This window comes from Tasmannia lanceolata, unplaced genomic scaffold (genome assembly GCF_043159265.1).
Source record: "Tasmannia lanceolata isolate RefF3 unplaced genomic scaffold, GAP_Taslan_0.1 ptg000007l, whole genome shotgun sequence".
Classification (NCBI taxonomy): Eukaryota; Viridiplantae; Streptophyta; class Magnoliopsida; order Canellales; family Winteraceae; genus Tasmannia; species Tasmannia lanceolata.
This window is the reverse complement of record NW_027518684.1, coordinates 1,356,172-1,372,658: the sequence shown is the minus strand read 5'-3', so window position 1 is coordinate 1,372,658 and position 16,487 is coordinate 1,356,172. Positions and strand designations below refer to the sequence as shown.

Genomic DNA, 16,487 nt, shown 5'->3' with positions numbered 1-16,487 from the left:
GTAGAGTAGTCGGCTAGGAATCTCCTGGTAGCGTAGAGGCGTAGTAATCTTGTGGTAGACTAGTGGTGAAGCTCATCGTGTGTTTGGTTGAGAGTGGGTTAGTAATGTCTTGTAGAGTGGAGAGAAAGAAGAGAGACAAATCTTACAACTCCTTTGTTAAAAATAAAACTACCTTTTTAAATACTTTTCAAGTAGTAGAGTTAAAGGGTACTACCTCAGCAGACTAGGGATTGACAAGTAGAGTGCTGGGTAAGAAGTCTTCTGGGTTTTTGCTCCTTTTTTCAACCAAACCCCGCATATCACCCTATTTTACTGTAAACTACATGTGAAATCCTTCATCTTGTGGAACCAAACTAGCCCCAAGGGGATGGGGGTGTTCATTGACTACTTAGTTAATTCACATCTAGATTACAACAGGCAGCTTATGCAATTAGGAATATACATACAATTGTACATTGATCTCAACCTGCAAAAGTTCTTGATCTATCGATCAATTAGCTGTAATTAAGAATCATCCTTCCATCAGTTGTACGGAGGCAAAGATGGTTGTTGTGATGGAAAAGAGCGTCAAGAGCAATTGGAGATGAACTGATATAGAAGCCCCACTGGCTGTAGCACCGGTAGGTGGTTGGGATGCGAAAATGGTGGCCGTAGTTGAACTTGCAGGATTGCTTATATTCAGTACCGAGGATGACGGTGATGATGACAACAAAGAACTAGAACTGCAAATCCGGATAAAGAAAATTAAAGTCTTTCACACCAAGTTTTTAATATAATGAAAATCTTTTACAAATATCTGTGATATTTTAAATTTTTTGATAAAAGAATGAGTTCCAATGTTTTCTCGAGATTCCAAAAAATCTTTGAGATATCTTCATATTTTTTTAGCACAAAGTATCACAATATGTTCATTATATTAGCTGTGCACTTGTTCTCCTAATTTTATTCTTAAATTTATCTTTTACTCATTTTAAATATTTTATTTTCAAATTTTCTCTCAATATAAATCTAAGAGTAAGAATAAAAGTTCAAAATATCCCTCTAGACACACCATTATTCTAGAGACAAATATTACTGACTATAACTAGAAGTAAATATGGTGTAAAACCGGGTTTTTGGGAATCTGATGATATCTTTGGCAAAAAAGGAGTTACAGCTTGGTGTGACATTCTCATTATCAGATTTCGGTTCAATTCGGGTACGAGATTCAGAGTGTATTCTGGATATCTTATTAGCTTCTGGGGTGATGCTTGTTGCTCCCACGTCCCTTTGAATGTTATGTTCCCTTCACTCTTTGAAGTGGCTAGTCAAAAGAATGCTTTTGTGTAGGACTGTTTTGAAAGAGATGGGGAAGGTGTTAAAAAGTTTCCAAGGTTTAGGAGGCACTTCTTTCATAGAGAATTGGATTCTAGATTTATGGAAATGTTGGATGGCTGCTATATTAAGCGATCGCGTGTGGACAAAAGGATATGGGGATTTGGGACTCGACTGTGATTTTTTCCTTAAAATCTTTCTATTATCACCTATTGCCTCTCTCTGTTTCCCCCACTGAAGCAAAAGTGTGGAAAATCCAGGCTCTACCACGGGTGAGCTTCTTTGGTTGGGTGGCTGTCAAAGGGAGGGTCCAGACTATAGACTCTTTGCTTAAAATGGGGATGTGGTTGATGGACCATAGCCCTGCCCTTTATGTATTGAGGCCGACGAATCAATCGATCATATTTTTATTCATTGCAACGTCGCGAGAAAGGCATGAAGCGGCATCCTCTCCAGGTTTGGCATATCATGGGTATTTCCATCCTCTTTATCTGAGCTCCTTCAACATTGGGAGGCGGCTCCATGGAGAAATAAAGGAAAGGTGCTATGGAACTCTTGCTTTTTTAGCAATTATATGGGCCATATGGAAAGAACGGAATGCTAGGATTTTCGATGGAGTTGCAAAGTCTCCTTACTTCCTTTACATTCAAGCAATAACCATGGTCATCTCTTGGGTGAAAACTACCCCTATGTTTTTATTTGTATCGGCTCATGACTTATGGGAGGGATGGAGGAAAATATGCATTAGTAATGAGTCGCGGCACATCACTGTTCAAAACTGGGAGGTTCCACTGGCAGGTATGTTCAAGCTAAACTTTGATGGCTCTAGCTTGGGCAATCTAGGTCCATCAGGGATTAGTGGAGTATTGAGGAATTCATTGGGTGAGGTGTTATGGGCTTTCTCCACTCCCATTGGATGGCGAATTCTAGTGAGGTGGAAGTAAAAGCTGCTCATCAAGGTATAAAGTGTATTCCAAGTGAAATCTTTAGCTCAATATTTGTGGAAGGTGACTCAATGAATGTCATTAGATGGCTACGAGGTGCATGAGTGCTGCCTTGGAGGTTTGCATCTATGTTTGATAAAATAGAGGATCGGATAGGTGATTTTGCCTTAGTGTTCAATCATATTAGAAGATCGGCAAACCAGGAGGTAGATAGATTAGCTCGTGGTGGGGTGGGCAGGCTTGGATTGGAGTTGTTTGATTTCCTCCCTCCGTAATTATATTTTTTCTTTGTATTTTCTTCTCTTTTTGTTCTTGTATTTTGGGGTTGACTGTCTCGGTCTTCCCTTCTCTTTAATGAATTGCTACCATTAAAAAAATAAAAAAATAAAAATAAACTACAAGTATATTATAAGATGATAATGACACTGTATGAAGGAAATACTTGTACCTTGATGATGGGTAGATGCAAGATCCATAACCTGTCAAAAATGCATGAGGAAGAGAGTGTGAGATGAGAAGAGCAAATCCAGAAGCTTGAAGGTCAAAGAGAAAACAACCACTGCCTAGCATAAATCTCAAGGACAACAAGTCATTTCCCCTTCCCCTCACCTTACCAGCTTCTCATCCATCCAAATCAAGTTTCCAATTGAAACCCACTTGCTAAATAGACTTCTGTTGGCCATCTCTCTTTTCTTTATGTGTAGACTAAGTATAGAATCTCTCACAGATTGAATTTGATTCTTCATCTAAAAGTAATTAAACAAAGTTTCTCTTGGAGAAAGATAGCATGGCCCACAGTATAGTAGGAGTCTCTCTCAATGTCATAAGGTGGCTCAAGGGCTCTTTGGTTCCCCCTTGGAGATTTGCTCGTTTCTTCGTTTCTTCGATGAGATTAAAGATAGATCTGCAGGCTCCTCTCTCACATTTTTGCATGTGAGGAGATCTGCAAATTGGATAGCTTACAAACTTGCTAGGGTTGGTGTTCAAGAAGTTCTATTTCTTACCCCCTGATAAGACTTTATGACTATTGTGGGCTTTTTGTATAAGATATTTCTGTTTTTTAGTGATCTCTATGTAACTTTTGGGGGGTGGCAAACACAACATCGAAACTGTCACCATCCATTAACTTTCTAACCATCCCGTTTCGTTCCGTGGCCTTCTCTAGCCGGACCCCAAAAGCGAGACTCTGACCCTCCTCATCTTTATGAGTGGCACGACCTTTCTCAGTCTTCCCTTGTTTTCAATGAAATTTGTTAGTTGTTACCATTTCAAACATTTCTAAAAAGAAAAAAAGAAACAAGAATTCGGATCATCTGGGGCCCTTCATTTTCCCGCCTTTCTTTTAGATCTCGTATAGACCAGTAGGCGTCCTACCTAACACAACCCCGGCTTACCTACGCCCAAAAAAATCAATAACAGAATAATCCTTAATTCTTACTTGGATTAGTAGTGACTGTCATGGCTGTTCCTCCAAAATTGCAGCTAGTTGGCCCCGGATTCTTCTGATAGTAACTGTTAAATGCGTACGAAGCATGATCTCGTAGGGTGTTCGGATTATAACATGGCCCCGTCTGTTGAATTGCTGAGCATTCAGCTCCTTCGGTCCCACATGCATAATCCAGTGCAATTTGAAGTGCATTATCCAACGCACCTGTCTTCGCCACACACCAACTCTGCCCCGAAACTACCGGAGTTACTGTCACTGGCGGCCCCAAAACCACCGGAGATACAGTCTCCGGTGGAGGAGGGATTGAAATTGTAGTCGGTGCCGCAGGGGGTGTTGTTATATTCAAAACTGATGACGGGGGCGAAGATGACAACAAAGAACTAGAACTGCAGATTGGGATAAAGAAAATGAAAATTTGTTAGCACCAAATCTTTAAGATACCAGAGGCATAGTTACAAATATCCCTGGCCTTTTAAAAAGGCAACTGATATTGGCATTAACTTATTTTAATAATTGAACAAACTCAGCTTGTCTTTTGTTTTTTTATATCGGCTTCTCAGCTTGTCCTTTTTAAAAAAATTGGTTTCTGAGAGCTTTTCAGGAACTGTAATAACTTTTGGCAGCTTCTTAAATACTAAAAGACATGATGAGCGAGCGCAATTATGAAAACATGGCAGTGCCAATATCAGTAGCCTTTTAAAAAGGCTAAAGGCTATTAATATTGGCACTGCCATGTTTTAATAAATGCACTGGGTCACCATGTTTTTTCTTTTTTAATTGGCTTTTGTAAACTTTTTGGGAGTTGTAGTAACCTTTGACAACTGTTTAAATAATAAAAGATAAGGTGAGTTAGTGCAATTATTAAAACTTGGCGGTGCTGATATCACTTGCCGTTTAAAAAATATCGCAGCATTTTGCAATTTTTCTATTAAACAATAGAATCACAAGATTTTCCCAAGATTCCAAAATAAAATTGTGATATTTTCGTTTTTTTTTCCTCACTATAATTTATTCATTATATCAGTTGTGGTCCTGATTTTGTTCTTAAATTTATATTTTTATTTAGTTTAAATATTTTACTTTTCCATTTTTTTTTCTCCTTATAAACCTTAAAATAGTAATATCCTTTAAAAAATATATTTTTAAATATCACCAGATACACCATTTCTGAAAAATTCAAGAGACAAATATTAGTGACTTCTGTGACCAGAAGTAAATCTAAGATGATAATGTGACACACTATGAAGGAAATGCTTGTACCTTGATGATGGGTAGACACAAGATCCATAACCTGTGGAAAGTGCAAAGAACAAGAGAGTGTGAGATGAGAGGAGTAAAAACAGAAGGTTGAAGTTCAAACATACGAGTAAATGACTTGTTGTTGCCCTTGTGATTTATGTTAAGGAATTGTTACTTTCTCTTTTCCTCTTGAAAGTCAGGGGGCAAAACAGTCATTTCCCCTTCCCCTCAACCATACCAACTTCTCATGCATGCAAATCAACTTTCCAATTTAAGCCCACTTGCTAAAGGGACTTTTGTGGGTCATCCCTCTTTTCTTTGTGGGTAGAGTAATTGTAGAATCTCTTGTAGATTAAGTCGTAATCTTAATAGAGAAGTAAAGAAACAAAGACTCTACGGAGTATCAATAGCAGTGTTTAAAAACTCCTTGACTCGACAAGTAACAGCGTTCCGCGTTGCACCACATCCGCATTCCGCGTTTTGCCCTACAGAGTATTGACTCCTTTGACTCTTCCGAGTTATGACCGCGTCAACCGCCTTCGTAGCCGCAGCCGCACCTAGTTGAAAATGATTTTTCTTGGCCACGTTCCGCATCACATCCTCGTTTTTAAACACTGATCATTAGAATTCTGATCATCTGGGATCCTTTGTTTTCCTCCCTTTCTTCTAGATATTGTATCCAGGGATAAGAGTGGTGCTTTGTTCTTTTCGACTAATATGTTTGTACCTTAATAAACCAGTAGGGTCCTACCTAACCCCAACTTACCTACCAAAAAAACAAACAATAACAGAATAAGCCTGAAGTCTTACTTGGATTAGTAGTGACTGTCATGGCTATTCCTCCAAAATCGCAGCTAGTCCGCGCCGGATTCTTCTGATAGTAACTGTTAAATGCATACGAAGCATGATCTCGTAGAGTGTTTGGATTATAACAGGGTCCCATCTGTTGAATTGCCGAGCAGTCAGCCCCTCCGGTCCCACACGCATAATCCAGTGCAATTTGAAGTGCATTATCCAACACACCCGTCTTCACCACACACCAACTCTGCCCCGAAACTACCGGAGATACTGTCACCGGCGGAGAGGGTGTTGTTACAGGTGTCATTATGGGATTGCCGCCAGGTGGCGGTAAAGGATTGGTTGTTGGCAACATTGGGGATGGAGTTATAGGATTAGTGGATGGGCATGTGATTGGTGTGGTTATTGGATTTGTTACAGGTGTTGTTATGGGATTAGTTGGTGGGACCGTAACGGGATTGGTGGAGGGAACGGTGACAAATGTCGGTGTGGGATTCGTTGAAGGGACAGCAATAGGTGTCGTCACAGGATTCGTTATTGGGGTTGAAGGGATGGCAACCGGAGCCGTCACAGGATTGGTTATGGGGGTTGTAGGGAGGAATGTTGTTGATGGGTTAATGGTATCATGTAGTGTTGTTTGTGTTGGTGAGATGGGTTTTTTGTTGTTAAGTAGTTTTCTGTTGGAAGAAGGGAAGATCGGTACTTCTTTCCCCTTCGGCTGTTTTTGTTCAGATTCATGCATTGGAGAGATTTCTGCAAACAACCCACAAGTCCTACTTAGGAGTGACTCAAGACTTGAGAGAGATGACTGGAAATAGTTTGAAAAAATAGGTATGACTTATCTTTACTAAAATGCCCCTGAAATATTACTTAATGTTATACAAAATTAGATGGTATTTTTGTAAAATAGTACAATAAAATCGGATTTAGAACGGTAATAATTTCAGATCCTATACTAGGGTCCCCAAATATGTCCTTGGATCCTGGTAATGTGTCAAGATAATGTCCATTGAAGTTCAGATTTGGATGGTATGGGTCCATTTACACCCCTAATCCTACTTGTGATATGAGCATGTTTTTTCTATAGATTTCGCTATTTTCTTAGTGAATCGAGTTACTTTTACTGCTAGGCACAACAGAGCTCCTAACATTCAAAACCATATGCAGTTTTTTTCAATGCAGATAGAATAAATTGAGCTCCCAACCTCAATTCCCTATCAAATATCAAGGGTAGTACAGCACTTTCATAAAGATAGAAAACAGTGAAGAAGAAACAGCAGGGAATTTGTTTTCCATGTTTTATTTTTGTCATCATAAAACCCCAGAATTTAATACCCAATAGGTAAAACTTGAGCCCATATGTACTCTTTTCAAAAAGCACTTGGTTTTATATATTACTTTCTTTAGTATTCAAGTTGTTTTAGTGGGCTTTAGGAGCCCAAGCAAACTTGAACTAAACAGAAAATGGGAATTTTATAATAGTTGAAGAACAAATTCAAGAGCTCAGAGTATGTAATACTGACCTGAACAGCAGACAGTTATAACAGATAGGAAGAGGAGGAGGAAGAGTCTCTCATAAAACTGTTTATCCATTAAAATGAGAAGGTAGCTCTGGAATTTGGAGGACACCCAATTGGATTTTTCATCTGATCGACACAAAGCGGTGTTTAAAGAGTATGATTTCAGAAAGCAGAGGAATCCGAGAGATGCAGCTGTGGAAAGTATAAGATAAAAAGCTAAAGGAGAAAAGGAAAAGGAAGCAGCTAGGGAAAAGTATTAGATAAAAAGCTGACTGGAGATAAAAAGGAAAAGGAAAAAAATGGATAAAATTGTTGGAAATGGAAAAGAGGAGATTACTTTGGCTCTAAGGATGAGTAAGAAAGTGCAATGAATCAGCAAAGCTTCTTTGATCCCTATCTCTCTCTCTGTGTGTGTGTGAAGAAAGGGGCACCTAAGAATCAACTTAATATGGCCAGGCATATGTGGCTACAAGTCATAAATTTATTTGTATCTTTTAGACACAGATTCTCTATACAATTACTTTGATATTGTTATGTTATTTTATTCGCAGTTCTAAAGTGCAACGAGGATTGGTGTTTAGTAGTCTAAGATAGCAATTCATACAAGCTAAATCTTCAAAGAAACAATTTGAATTTAATGAGTTTATTTGTATTTGTAAGTTCGCCTTGCCATTCCCTTTCTTTGAATTTGGAATGCCATTAATTCCACTAGAGAGGTCGGATGCCCGGATATTCAATCAATCCGTGTTGTTAGACCGAACTGATCCAAGAGCCGAGGAGAGAAAAGGGAAGAGCATTATTTAGAAGAATGGACTAAAATTGTATTGTCCTCGCATAAGCTGTTTCTAGGTTTGGCAATCCTAGTGGGATAATTTCATGCTGAAATTGTAATGTTCCCTGATCACCAATTTTGTCTTGGTAGTATTTTATCCAAGAACAACGGTGGAGGTGAGCGGCAGATAGCAAGTGTATCTAAGGATAAAATAAACCCCGGCTTGCTCTATCCACAGAGAAGAGCCCCTATGGAAGTAGATATTGGTTTGGGAATTGCAGCATTATCTAAACTCCAACAATTGGGAACTGTTCGCATGGCTAGATTGGCTTGGGAATTGCAGTATTAACTAAACTCCATCACTAATTGGGACCTGTTGGCATAGCTGGAGTGATAACATCAGTGTCCATTTATCGTACCTTTGGAAGAAAGGCCTAAGAATACACTGTTTGGAAGCTTAAGCATTCTTAGGGAAGTAAAGTCTATGGAAGGGGGCGGGATTTGGGATGTCATGTAAACCTTGGGAAAACCACTTGTCTTTTTTGAAATATTTCATATGGAAAAAGAAGTGACACCACGTCACCAGACATGCAATTATTACATATTTTTGTTGTTCGGTAATCTCTAAGGATTTTGGTGTTACTTTAGCAAACAAACACATCAAATATTCTAGAACTGGAAAAAATGTCCTAAGACCCTATATTTCCTAATCATTAAAGTCTCGGGGTTTCACCCTATAAAGAAAGTGCATTTTTTGCTTAGGCATTGCTTAAGGGTCCCTTGCAATTGGCATCCAAACAGAGTAGTGGATAAGTTGTCAACTGGTAGAGTAGTGGGGTAGTAGCCTCCTAGCAAGTAGTGATCCCATGGTGTATTTGGTTGTCAAGGGTGGGCTAGTAGCCTCCTTGTAGAGAGAGAGAGAGAGAGAGAGAGAGAGAGGACACAAATCCAACAACTCTACTATATATATATATATATATATATATATATAAGAGAGAGAGAGAGAGGACACAAATCCAACAACTCTACTATATATATATATATATATATATATGAGAAAACTGTTGGTGAGCTTAAGCGCACCATTTTTTTGGTGCGCTTAAGTTGTTATAACGCCTCCCATTGGTGCGCTTAAGAGGGACCCAGCGGGACCCAAACATTTAAACGAATGGGAGGCGTTATAACAACTTAAGCGCACCAAAAAAATGGTGAGCTTAAGCGCACCAACAGTTTTCTCTCTCTCTCTCTCTATATATATATATATATATATATATAAACTACCTTTTTATAAGGCTTTCCGTAGAAGTGTAAAAGGGTGTCACCTCAACAGACAAGGTACTGACAAGTAGATGGGTAAGTAGTCTTCTGGGGTTTTGGCTCCTTTTGGCAACCAAACATCACATGACACAATACTTTACTAGTAAACTACTAGTAAAGTCCCCCAAAATGTACAGCCAAATAGGTGGGTATGTTTATATGCACATAAGGAAGAAGTAGAAGAAAAGTTAAATGACATCATTTTCTAAGTAAATTTAAAACAAAACCCAGAAGCTCTGTCTCCATTCATCGCTGACCCCGTGCCCGTTGCTTGATTGAGATCTCACAGTCACAGGAGTAGATCAGAATCGATGAGCTGGAGGAGATGCAGTCCCACCAGCTCTCGATCTCCGTAGCTCCTCATTTTCCTATATATGATGCAGATATGGCAGGCAGGTGACGGATCATCGGACAATCTGACATCTGCTGATGCGGACAGTTTTCGAGTATTGGTTAGCGGGTACTTGTGTCACTGGGCAGACCTCTCCTCCGTGAGGAAAGGTACTGCCAGCCTTGGGCAAGTATAAACCGGTTCGAGATCACATGGGAACTCATGTAGAAGTAAAAATCTTATTTTCTTTCCCTTACCTCTTGATTTGGGAGGAAAATCAAAGGCTATTATTTGAAAAAGACCTTACAGACAAGCGGAATGAACAGTGCATGGCAACCAAACGTTGCTGGAACGGAAAATGACATCATTTCACTACACTCTCCCAGGAAAACACTATTTCAGCCAAAACCAAACGTTAGGGAAATGCCTTCATTCCCAAGGGCTTCGTATATGTAAAGGTTGGGTTTGAAAAATGATGTGAAGCACTGCAATGACACCAATTCAAATAGTTGTATTTATCAATTGAAACTGTGGGTTCACCAGCAACATTACAATACCCCATGCCTTATACAGTAGCGGCTTTGGCTTAATATTTTATGTATCATAAATGACATACTTCAATAATTTATGACAGATAAGTGAAAAAATGTTTGCAAAAGATTCAAGCAACTTGATAGCTAGGGCCTAGTAGTCTACCTTCTTTTACTTAGCTGCATCTAACATGGGTTTCAAATAAAATATATAAACTAGTTATTATACACCATTTTAAGGAAAAGGTAGTATTATACTACTAAGTGAAAAAATGTTTGGACCTAATACAATATTCTTAAAAAATCCAAGGAATAAGCATCAAGGAAGCTCTTCTTTTGCAAATGAATCCTCTCCCTTGGAGTTTGAAATTGGAAGAAAACCAGTATGGTTACACCATATACCAACACTTCTTGGCAAATATATCAGTGATTTAGTCCAACTAAGGAAAAAGTACATTAAAATAATGCAAAATATCACTTGATTGCAAAAAAAAAAATGCATTTTTGTATTTAATCTGCTAAGGACTCTCTGCAATTTTATTTTTGATAGAATGCTTCAAGCTTCTTCTCCTTTTGCTTCCTCAGAAGGTTCTCTAAAATCGATAAAAGAATCAGAATACTAAATAATGGGCTGCTGGGATTTGTGTCTTTTGTGAGGTTCTTCAAGGCTCTTACTGGTGAAAGAGAAGGACATAAGAGGAGTTAATGTGAAGTATCATAATACCCTCTTGTCCCTTCTTAAAACCCTAAGCTAAGCATATTTATGTTGGTGAGCATACATAAGTGTCATTTGGAATTAGAAAAAGAGTCTCTAATCAAATGAAGACACTCCTATTTGTTGAAGTAAGAACAAGGATTAAAGAAATAAACTAATAGCAATCAAATTAGTTATAATACTGAATGTCGATTCCTCCCTTGTCTTTGATCTCTGCAGTGGCCCCCACTTGGCTAGTGGTTCTAAGGCAAAAACCCAAGTGGGTCCCAGTTTCCATGAAGGATTAAACCATTATACTAGATTTTAATAGCAAATAATAAGGTGGAAGAAAAGAAAGGAGTTCCATTATCAAAACAAATGGTGCAGGTGTCATTTCCAAATAGAAATTCTTCTCAAAACCATCACCATCATCAAAACTCAACCTCCATTAAGATCCATGTTTTTTTGTCTGATCTGTTCTTTTGCTGTCTTGGCTCCTACATTCGTTTTTTAAGTGTAATTCCAATTGTCTGAGGAGAACGTGCGCCCCAAACATTCCATGGCATTGTCACTCAAACGATTCGAACGTCTTAATGCTTTCTAATTAGGTTTTAATTTGGAATTCGTCATAATTATAATTAGGTCTTAATTGGGACTAGTAAAAGTGCACGTGCGTTGCACGTGCAACTGATGAGGGGATAACAAATGAGGAAGTTTTAAACATTAAAAAGAAGATTTATAAGGATTGAAGATCAACAAAAAGAAAATAATCAACATCAATGTTCTAACTTTCATGCATCACTAATAAATTGAATCACTCAAGGGTATATAGCATCCTAACTTTCATGCATCACTAATGCATTTAATCACTCGAAGGCATAGTATTTATGAATTTCCAATGGTTGATTCCTAACCTGAAAATGACTTCTATGGAGAAGTTTGAGCTTCTGTTAGTGGGCCTTGAGGAAGCTACACATCATTTAATTTAGGAAATCAATACCTTCCAAAACTTTCAAAGTTTGTTACAATTTGACCCTAATACACTAAGCATGATATCATTTGGAAAAAACAACCCTCATGTGACTGATTTCATTGGGTCCACCATGTACCATGTTACTTCATTGCCATGTTTTTCTTTACTTTTATTTTCTTACAACATTTCACTTTCCCTGTAGAGATGTTGAAGTTCCTTATTAACATTTAGTTACTTAGATGCATGTTGGTTATATGTACAGTCGGTGCTTTGCCACAGTAGCTTCAACTAAGAAACATCCAAAAGGCTACATCTGTACCCACAAAAGTGCTTACAAGAATTCTACAACAGACAAACCAATAATTATATCCAACTCCTGGGCAAGTTGAAAAAGGAGGTTGAGAAGGAACCATACAACTAAAAAAGTACTCTTTTTTATTAAATCAAATAGCATCCTATGAGAGTGAAACGCATGATATTAAACTAAATAATAGCAGGTATATGTATATTATAGTTCGCAAAATTATCACCCAATGCAGAACAAGACTTAAGATCCTCGTAAATACAAGGCTTGTCTGAAGCAAATTAGGAGACATGGGCACTTGACTTCCAAGGGAACTCACTGCTTCTATTAAGTTGTAGTGAGGAATCAGTGGGAGAGCGAGAGACGACATATCACATGAATTTCAATATCATGGTGTACGTTCCTCTTAGATTAATTCCATTCCTGTTAGAAACAAACAAGCCCATAATTAGCATGCCGATATTGTATTATTGGAAAACAAATTCCAATTAAATACCTAAATGTATGCTTCAAATACGAATTTACCCTTGCCTACTTGTGAAAGATGGGGCCTTTTCTAGAAAATCTCATGGTAGAAATACTTGTGGCATAAATTGGTATAGGCAAGTGAAGGATGGGGCCTTTTAAAACCTTCATGAAACCTTCGAATGAAGTCTATCTTCTATGTTTGACTACTGATTGGTTGTAAGTTTAAGAAACTGTAGTTTTACTTGTCATTCCAATGAATTTTTAGTATTGGTACTTCTCAAGGTGCAAAATCAGAACCTCAAAGGCAAGTTCTTAATTGCAGTCATCAGCTTCATTCAAGCCAGTTTATGAGAATTTGATTAATCGAAATCATTGGGCAAGTCTTGAGCCTTCATCTCCTTCAAGGAGAGTTAATGAGATTATTGAGTGTATAGGTTCAAGCAAGGTTATTCCAAAGCAACACACATTTAAACAACATTGGTACTAAGATCTCAAATCTTGCGTCAAGAAAACAATTCTCAATCAACATTTGGCTACAAATGCACTCATCCTGGAAAAAAAAGAAAAAAATCCATAAAAATTGCAGCACTGTCCTATCATCAGAAAAAATAAGAACATGCAAAAGAACGGTGAAATAGCAAAATTAGCATACCAGAAAAGGAAAGAAAATATTTCAAACAAAGTGCAACTCTTTGGGTCCTTTTTTTTTTTCAAAAAACAAGTATTGATTTCCTCATCGAGTAGTGAAAGTTCACGATATGATTTTATGGCCTTTGTCAAGCATTGTATTTTGAGGTTCTTCGATTTATGGACAAAGCTTTGTGGACACAAGTTGTCCATGGAGGAAACTCGCTCAAATACAATTAAATTACAATAACTACTAATTTCAATAACTAATATTGTATGAAATAAAATAAAATATCATAGAAAATAAGGAAAACTATATTAATTAAACAGAAATGAAAGATGAATATTCATGAGTAACCCAAGTCTAGAAAATATTTGAATATGTAAGCAAATAAATGTAAGTGAAGAGAAAGGAAAACCCGACCATTTGACATGTACTTGCTGGTTCTTCCTCTAATCTCCGATGGCCTATTTCGCCATGGTAGCGCCGATTACAACAATAAAAAAAAGTAGAGCGCTGACAGCAGCTGAGGACCAGTTTTGTGTGATCCAGCAAACAGTCCTCCATAACACTTACTGAATTTGAGAAAAATAAATAAAGGAGACATGTTGGACCCTGTAATGATGTTAGCATCTCATCAAGGTGACCCTACCAAACTTCTTAGATCCCTTGTGAAGTTTTTGGCAGCTATCTTTTAACTCTGCATTTTGTTAAAAGAGTATGAAACTACACAACAAATGGAAGAAAAAAAATGAACATCACTGATGTGGGTACCCAAACATTACAGAGAAGAAATAAATTTCATTTTAGCACTTTTAGAGAAAGGACCTAGACATCACACCAGATGCAAACCCATAATTTGAGTCAACTTAATAATAATCATAAAAAGCAATAACCTTACAAGATATTGATGGGTCCTCTTAATGCACTGAGAACAAGAAAATGTGATTAAGGGGAGCCATGACTTAGTTTTAGGCATTTTAATAATACTAAGAACTATGCCTATCTGATTTTCAAAATCCCACCATGTTTTCCTTCCATTTTCACCATTATTTATATTATTGCTTCACAGCTTCCGAGGGTAATTTGCTATCAAGTCATGAGTGTTGAGAAAGAGGTAAACATATAATTCTCACCATTATTGCAGATGAAAGTCACAATAATCATCAAACTACTTCCTTTCTCAAGGAAAAAAACATCATTTTTCTTAATAACCAAAAAGAGAAGTCATCAATTTTATTTTTCACGGCAAACTGGTGACCCAACAATCTCAAGTTCAAATCTAAGTACCAACTTAGACTCATTAAAATTTGCACAAACTAACAACTACCATAGAAACCCAAAAGAATTTAAAGAGAGAGGGAGAGGGAATCACAATAACCATCAAATAGCATTCTTTCCTGCAATTCTACAAGGGAGATGATATTTTCACTCCCCCTCCATTAGACATGCGCTCCCCTATAATGTGATTTGACGTGAAAAGTGGGCAACTTTAACACTTTTTGACGTCAAATCACGGGGGGGGGGGGGGCGCATGCGTAATGCAAGGGGGGTGAAAATATCATCGCCCTTCTACAAAATTCCACAAAAATCTAACCACTACCATGGAAACCCAAAAAGAATTTTAAAGAGAGAGGGAAAGGGAATCACAACAACCATCAAATAGCAATCTTTCGTGCAATTCTACAAAATTTGAACAAAAAATCAAGTAACATCTTCAACTTTCGATAGATTATTCAAAAGCTTAGATTTCCATAGAATGAGTTTTTATTCCTTGTCTTCAGCTATAGATTTCCTCCTTAGTCCATATGATATGCCAAGTTTGATATTTCAAAAGTTCAACATTTGTTTAAGAGGAGATATTTCAGTATCTAACTTGGTCAAAACTCCAAAATTTCTTGGATTTTAGTTCCTGAATCTTGTTGATAGCTTGTCTAATTTCTCTATTAGTAAATTGCTTTGCATTACTATTCCTTCTAAAAAATAAAATTAACAGTGCTCTTGTAAACAGTAACTTGTTTGTTTAATAGCAAACTGAACACCAAGCCTCTAGGTTAACTGACCTTTGAAGAATGCAGCACCACCCAAAACGCCCCTGAGGAAGACCATATATTAATCATCCCAACATCATGTAAGACCCCTCTGAGTGAGTCCACTACATGTCTTTTTCTTATTGTTTTACTGAAACAACATGTGCATACGCAAGCACATACATACTATTGACAACATGTGCATACGCACATCAACATACCTTTACATCAAAGAAAATGCCAGGGGTTCCCCTCCAACAAACAGACGAAATTTAAATCAGTATTCAAAATTTAAAGCTAATCCTTCATGGCAAAACAAAGTGAAATTTTCAAGAAATTGTAGGCGTTGATACCTTTCAACTTACCCCAAGTCACCTTGTGTTCTATATTTTCGTTCACTTGGATGCATGTTCTATTATAATTACTCAATTGGTTTTTCTGGTTCAGATCCAAATCTGCAGAACAACAAAATAAGAGAAAAATATCACAAATCCTAGAAATTTTAAAAAGAGATCAGAACGAAAAATGACCATTTCCTTAAAATCTTAGAAAGGAGCCAATGTAAGTTTTTTTTTTTAAAAAAAGGGTGAGAGTCAGAGAAATGAAACCAGAAGATGTAGAATTAAGAAGGTGGAACCCATTTCAATTGAAACCCAATCCAGCACCGATCTCAATAAAAAGGAAAGTTAGGGCACGATTGGGCATTTGGATGAAAGGCATAGAAAAGTTTTTTACACGTAAAAGGAAGGAGTGGGCAGGTGGAACGCTGGAGTCGACAGGTGTGTTGCTGTGAGGGACAGGTGGTGGGATTTGCCGACATAACTTGAGGGAAAAGCAGTGTTGAAAGGACAAAAATACACTGGATAAACGGGATAGAGTCGGAAGATATAGGTATACAATTGAAAGGAATTTAGGCAAAAGATGTTGAGCAAACTGGAAAGCATTGCAAGACAACTGGTGGGATTGTTGGACGTATCCCAAGGGCAAATCATAAACCAAAAGGACGAAAAAGCCTTAAGAAAAAGGACATCAAAGGAAGTTTAATAAAATTAGAAGTGGGACGAAAATGGGATTTGTGGGAAAGATGATTGACGAAAATACATGGGTTTACGCTTTTAGAATAGTAAGGATTAGGCAAAAACTCCAAGTGGATTATGATTTTCCTTATTTTTTAGGGG

At 37.6% G+C, this 16,487-nt stretch overlaps 1 protein-coding gene across 9 annotated transcripts; it reads right to left on the bottom strand.

Moving 5' to 3' along the window:
• Positions 1-123: 123 nt before the first annotated feature.
• On the bottom strand, positions 124-16,072 carry LOC143881358 (uncharacterized). Of its 9 annotated transcripts, none has more exons than XM_077384386.1 (11): positions 15,918-16,072; positions 15,675-15,764; positions 15,531-15,561; positions 15,343-15,374; positions 13,703-14,005; positions 12,503-12,606; positions 5,755-6,495; positions 4,966-4,996; positions 3,697-4,091; positions 2,707-2,737; positions 124-722 (listed from the first exon to the last, which is right to left on the bottom strand). In XM_077384386.1, exons 7-11 carry the CDS (start codon positions 6,482-6,484, stop codon positions 512-514), a joined length of 1,398 nt encoding a protein of 465 aa, XP_077240501.1. In that variant the 5' UTR covers positions 6,485-6,495; positions 12,503-12,606; positions 13,703-14,005; positions 15,343-15,374; positions 15,531-15,561; positions 15,675-15,764; positions 15,918-16,072; the 3' UTR covers positions 124-511. The 9 variants fall into 9 exon arrangements, with proteins under 9 accessions (XP_077240501.1, XP_077240499.1, XP_077240496.1 ...); XM_077384384.1 differs by having other exon boundaries at positions 13,703-13,979; XM_077384381.1 differs by having other exon boundaries at positions 15,343-15,561.
• Between the last annotated feature and the right edge of the window lie 415 nt (positions 16,073-16,487).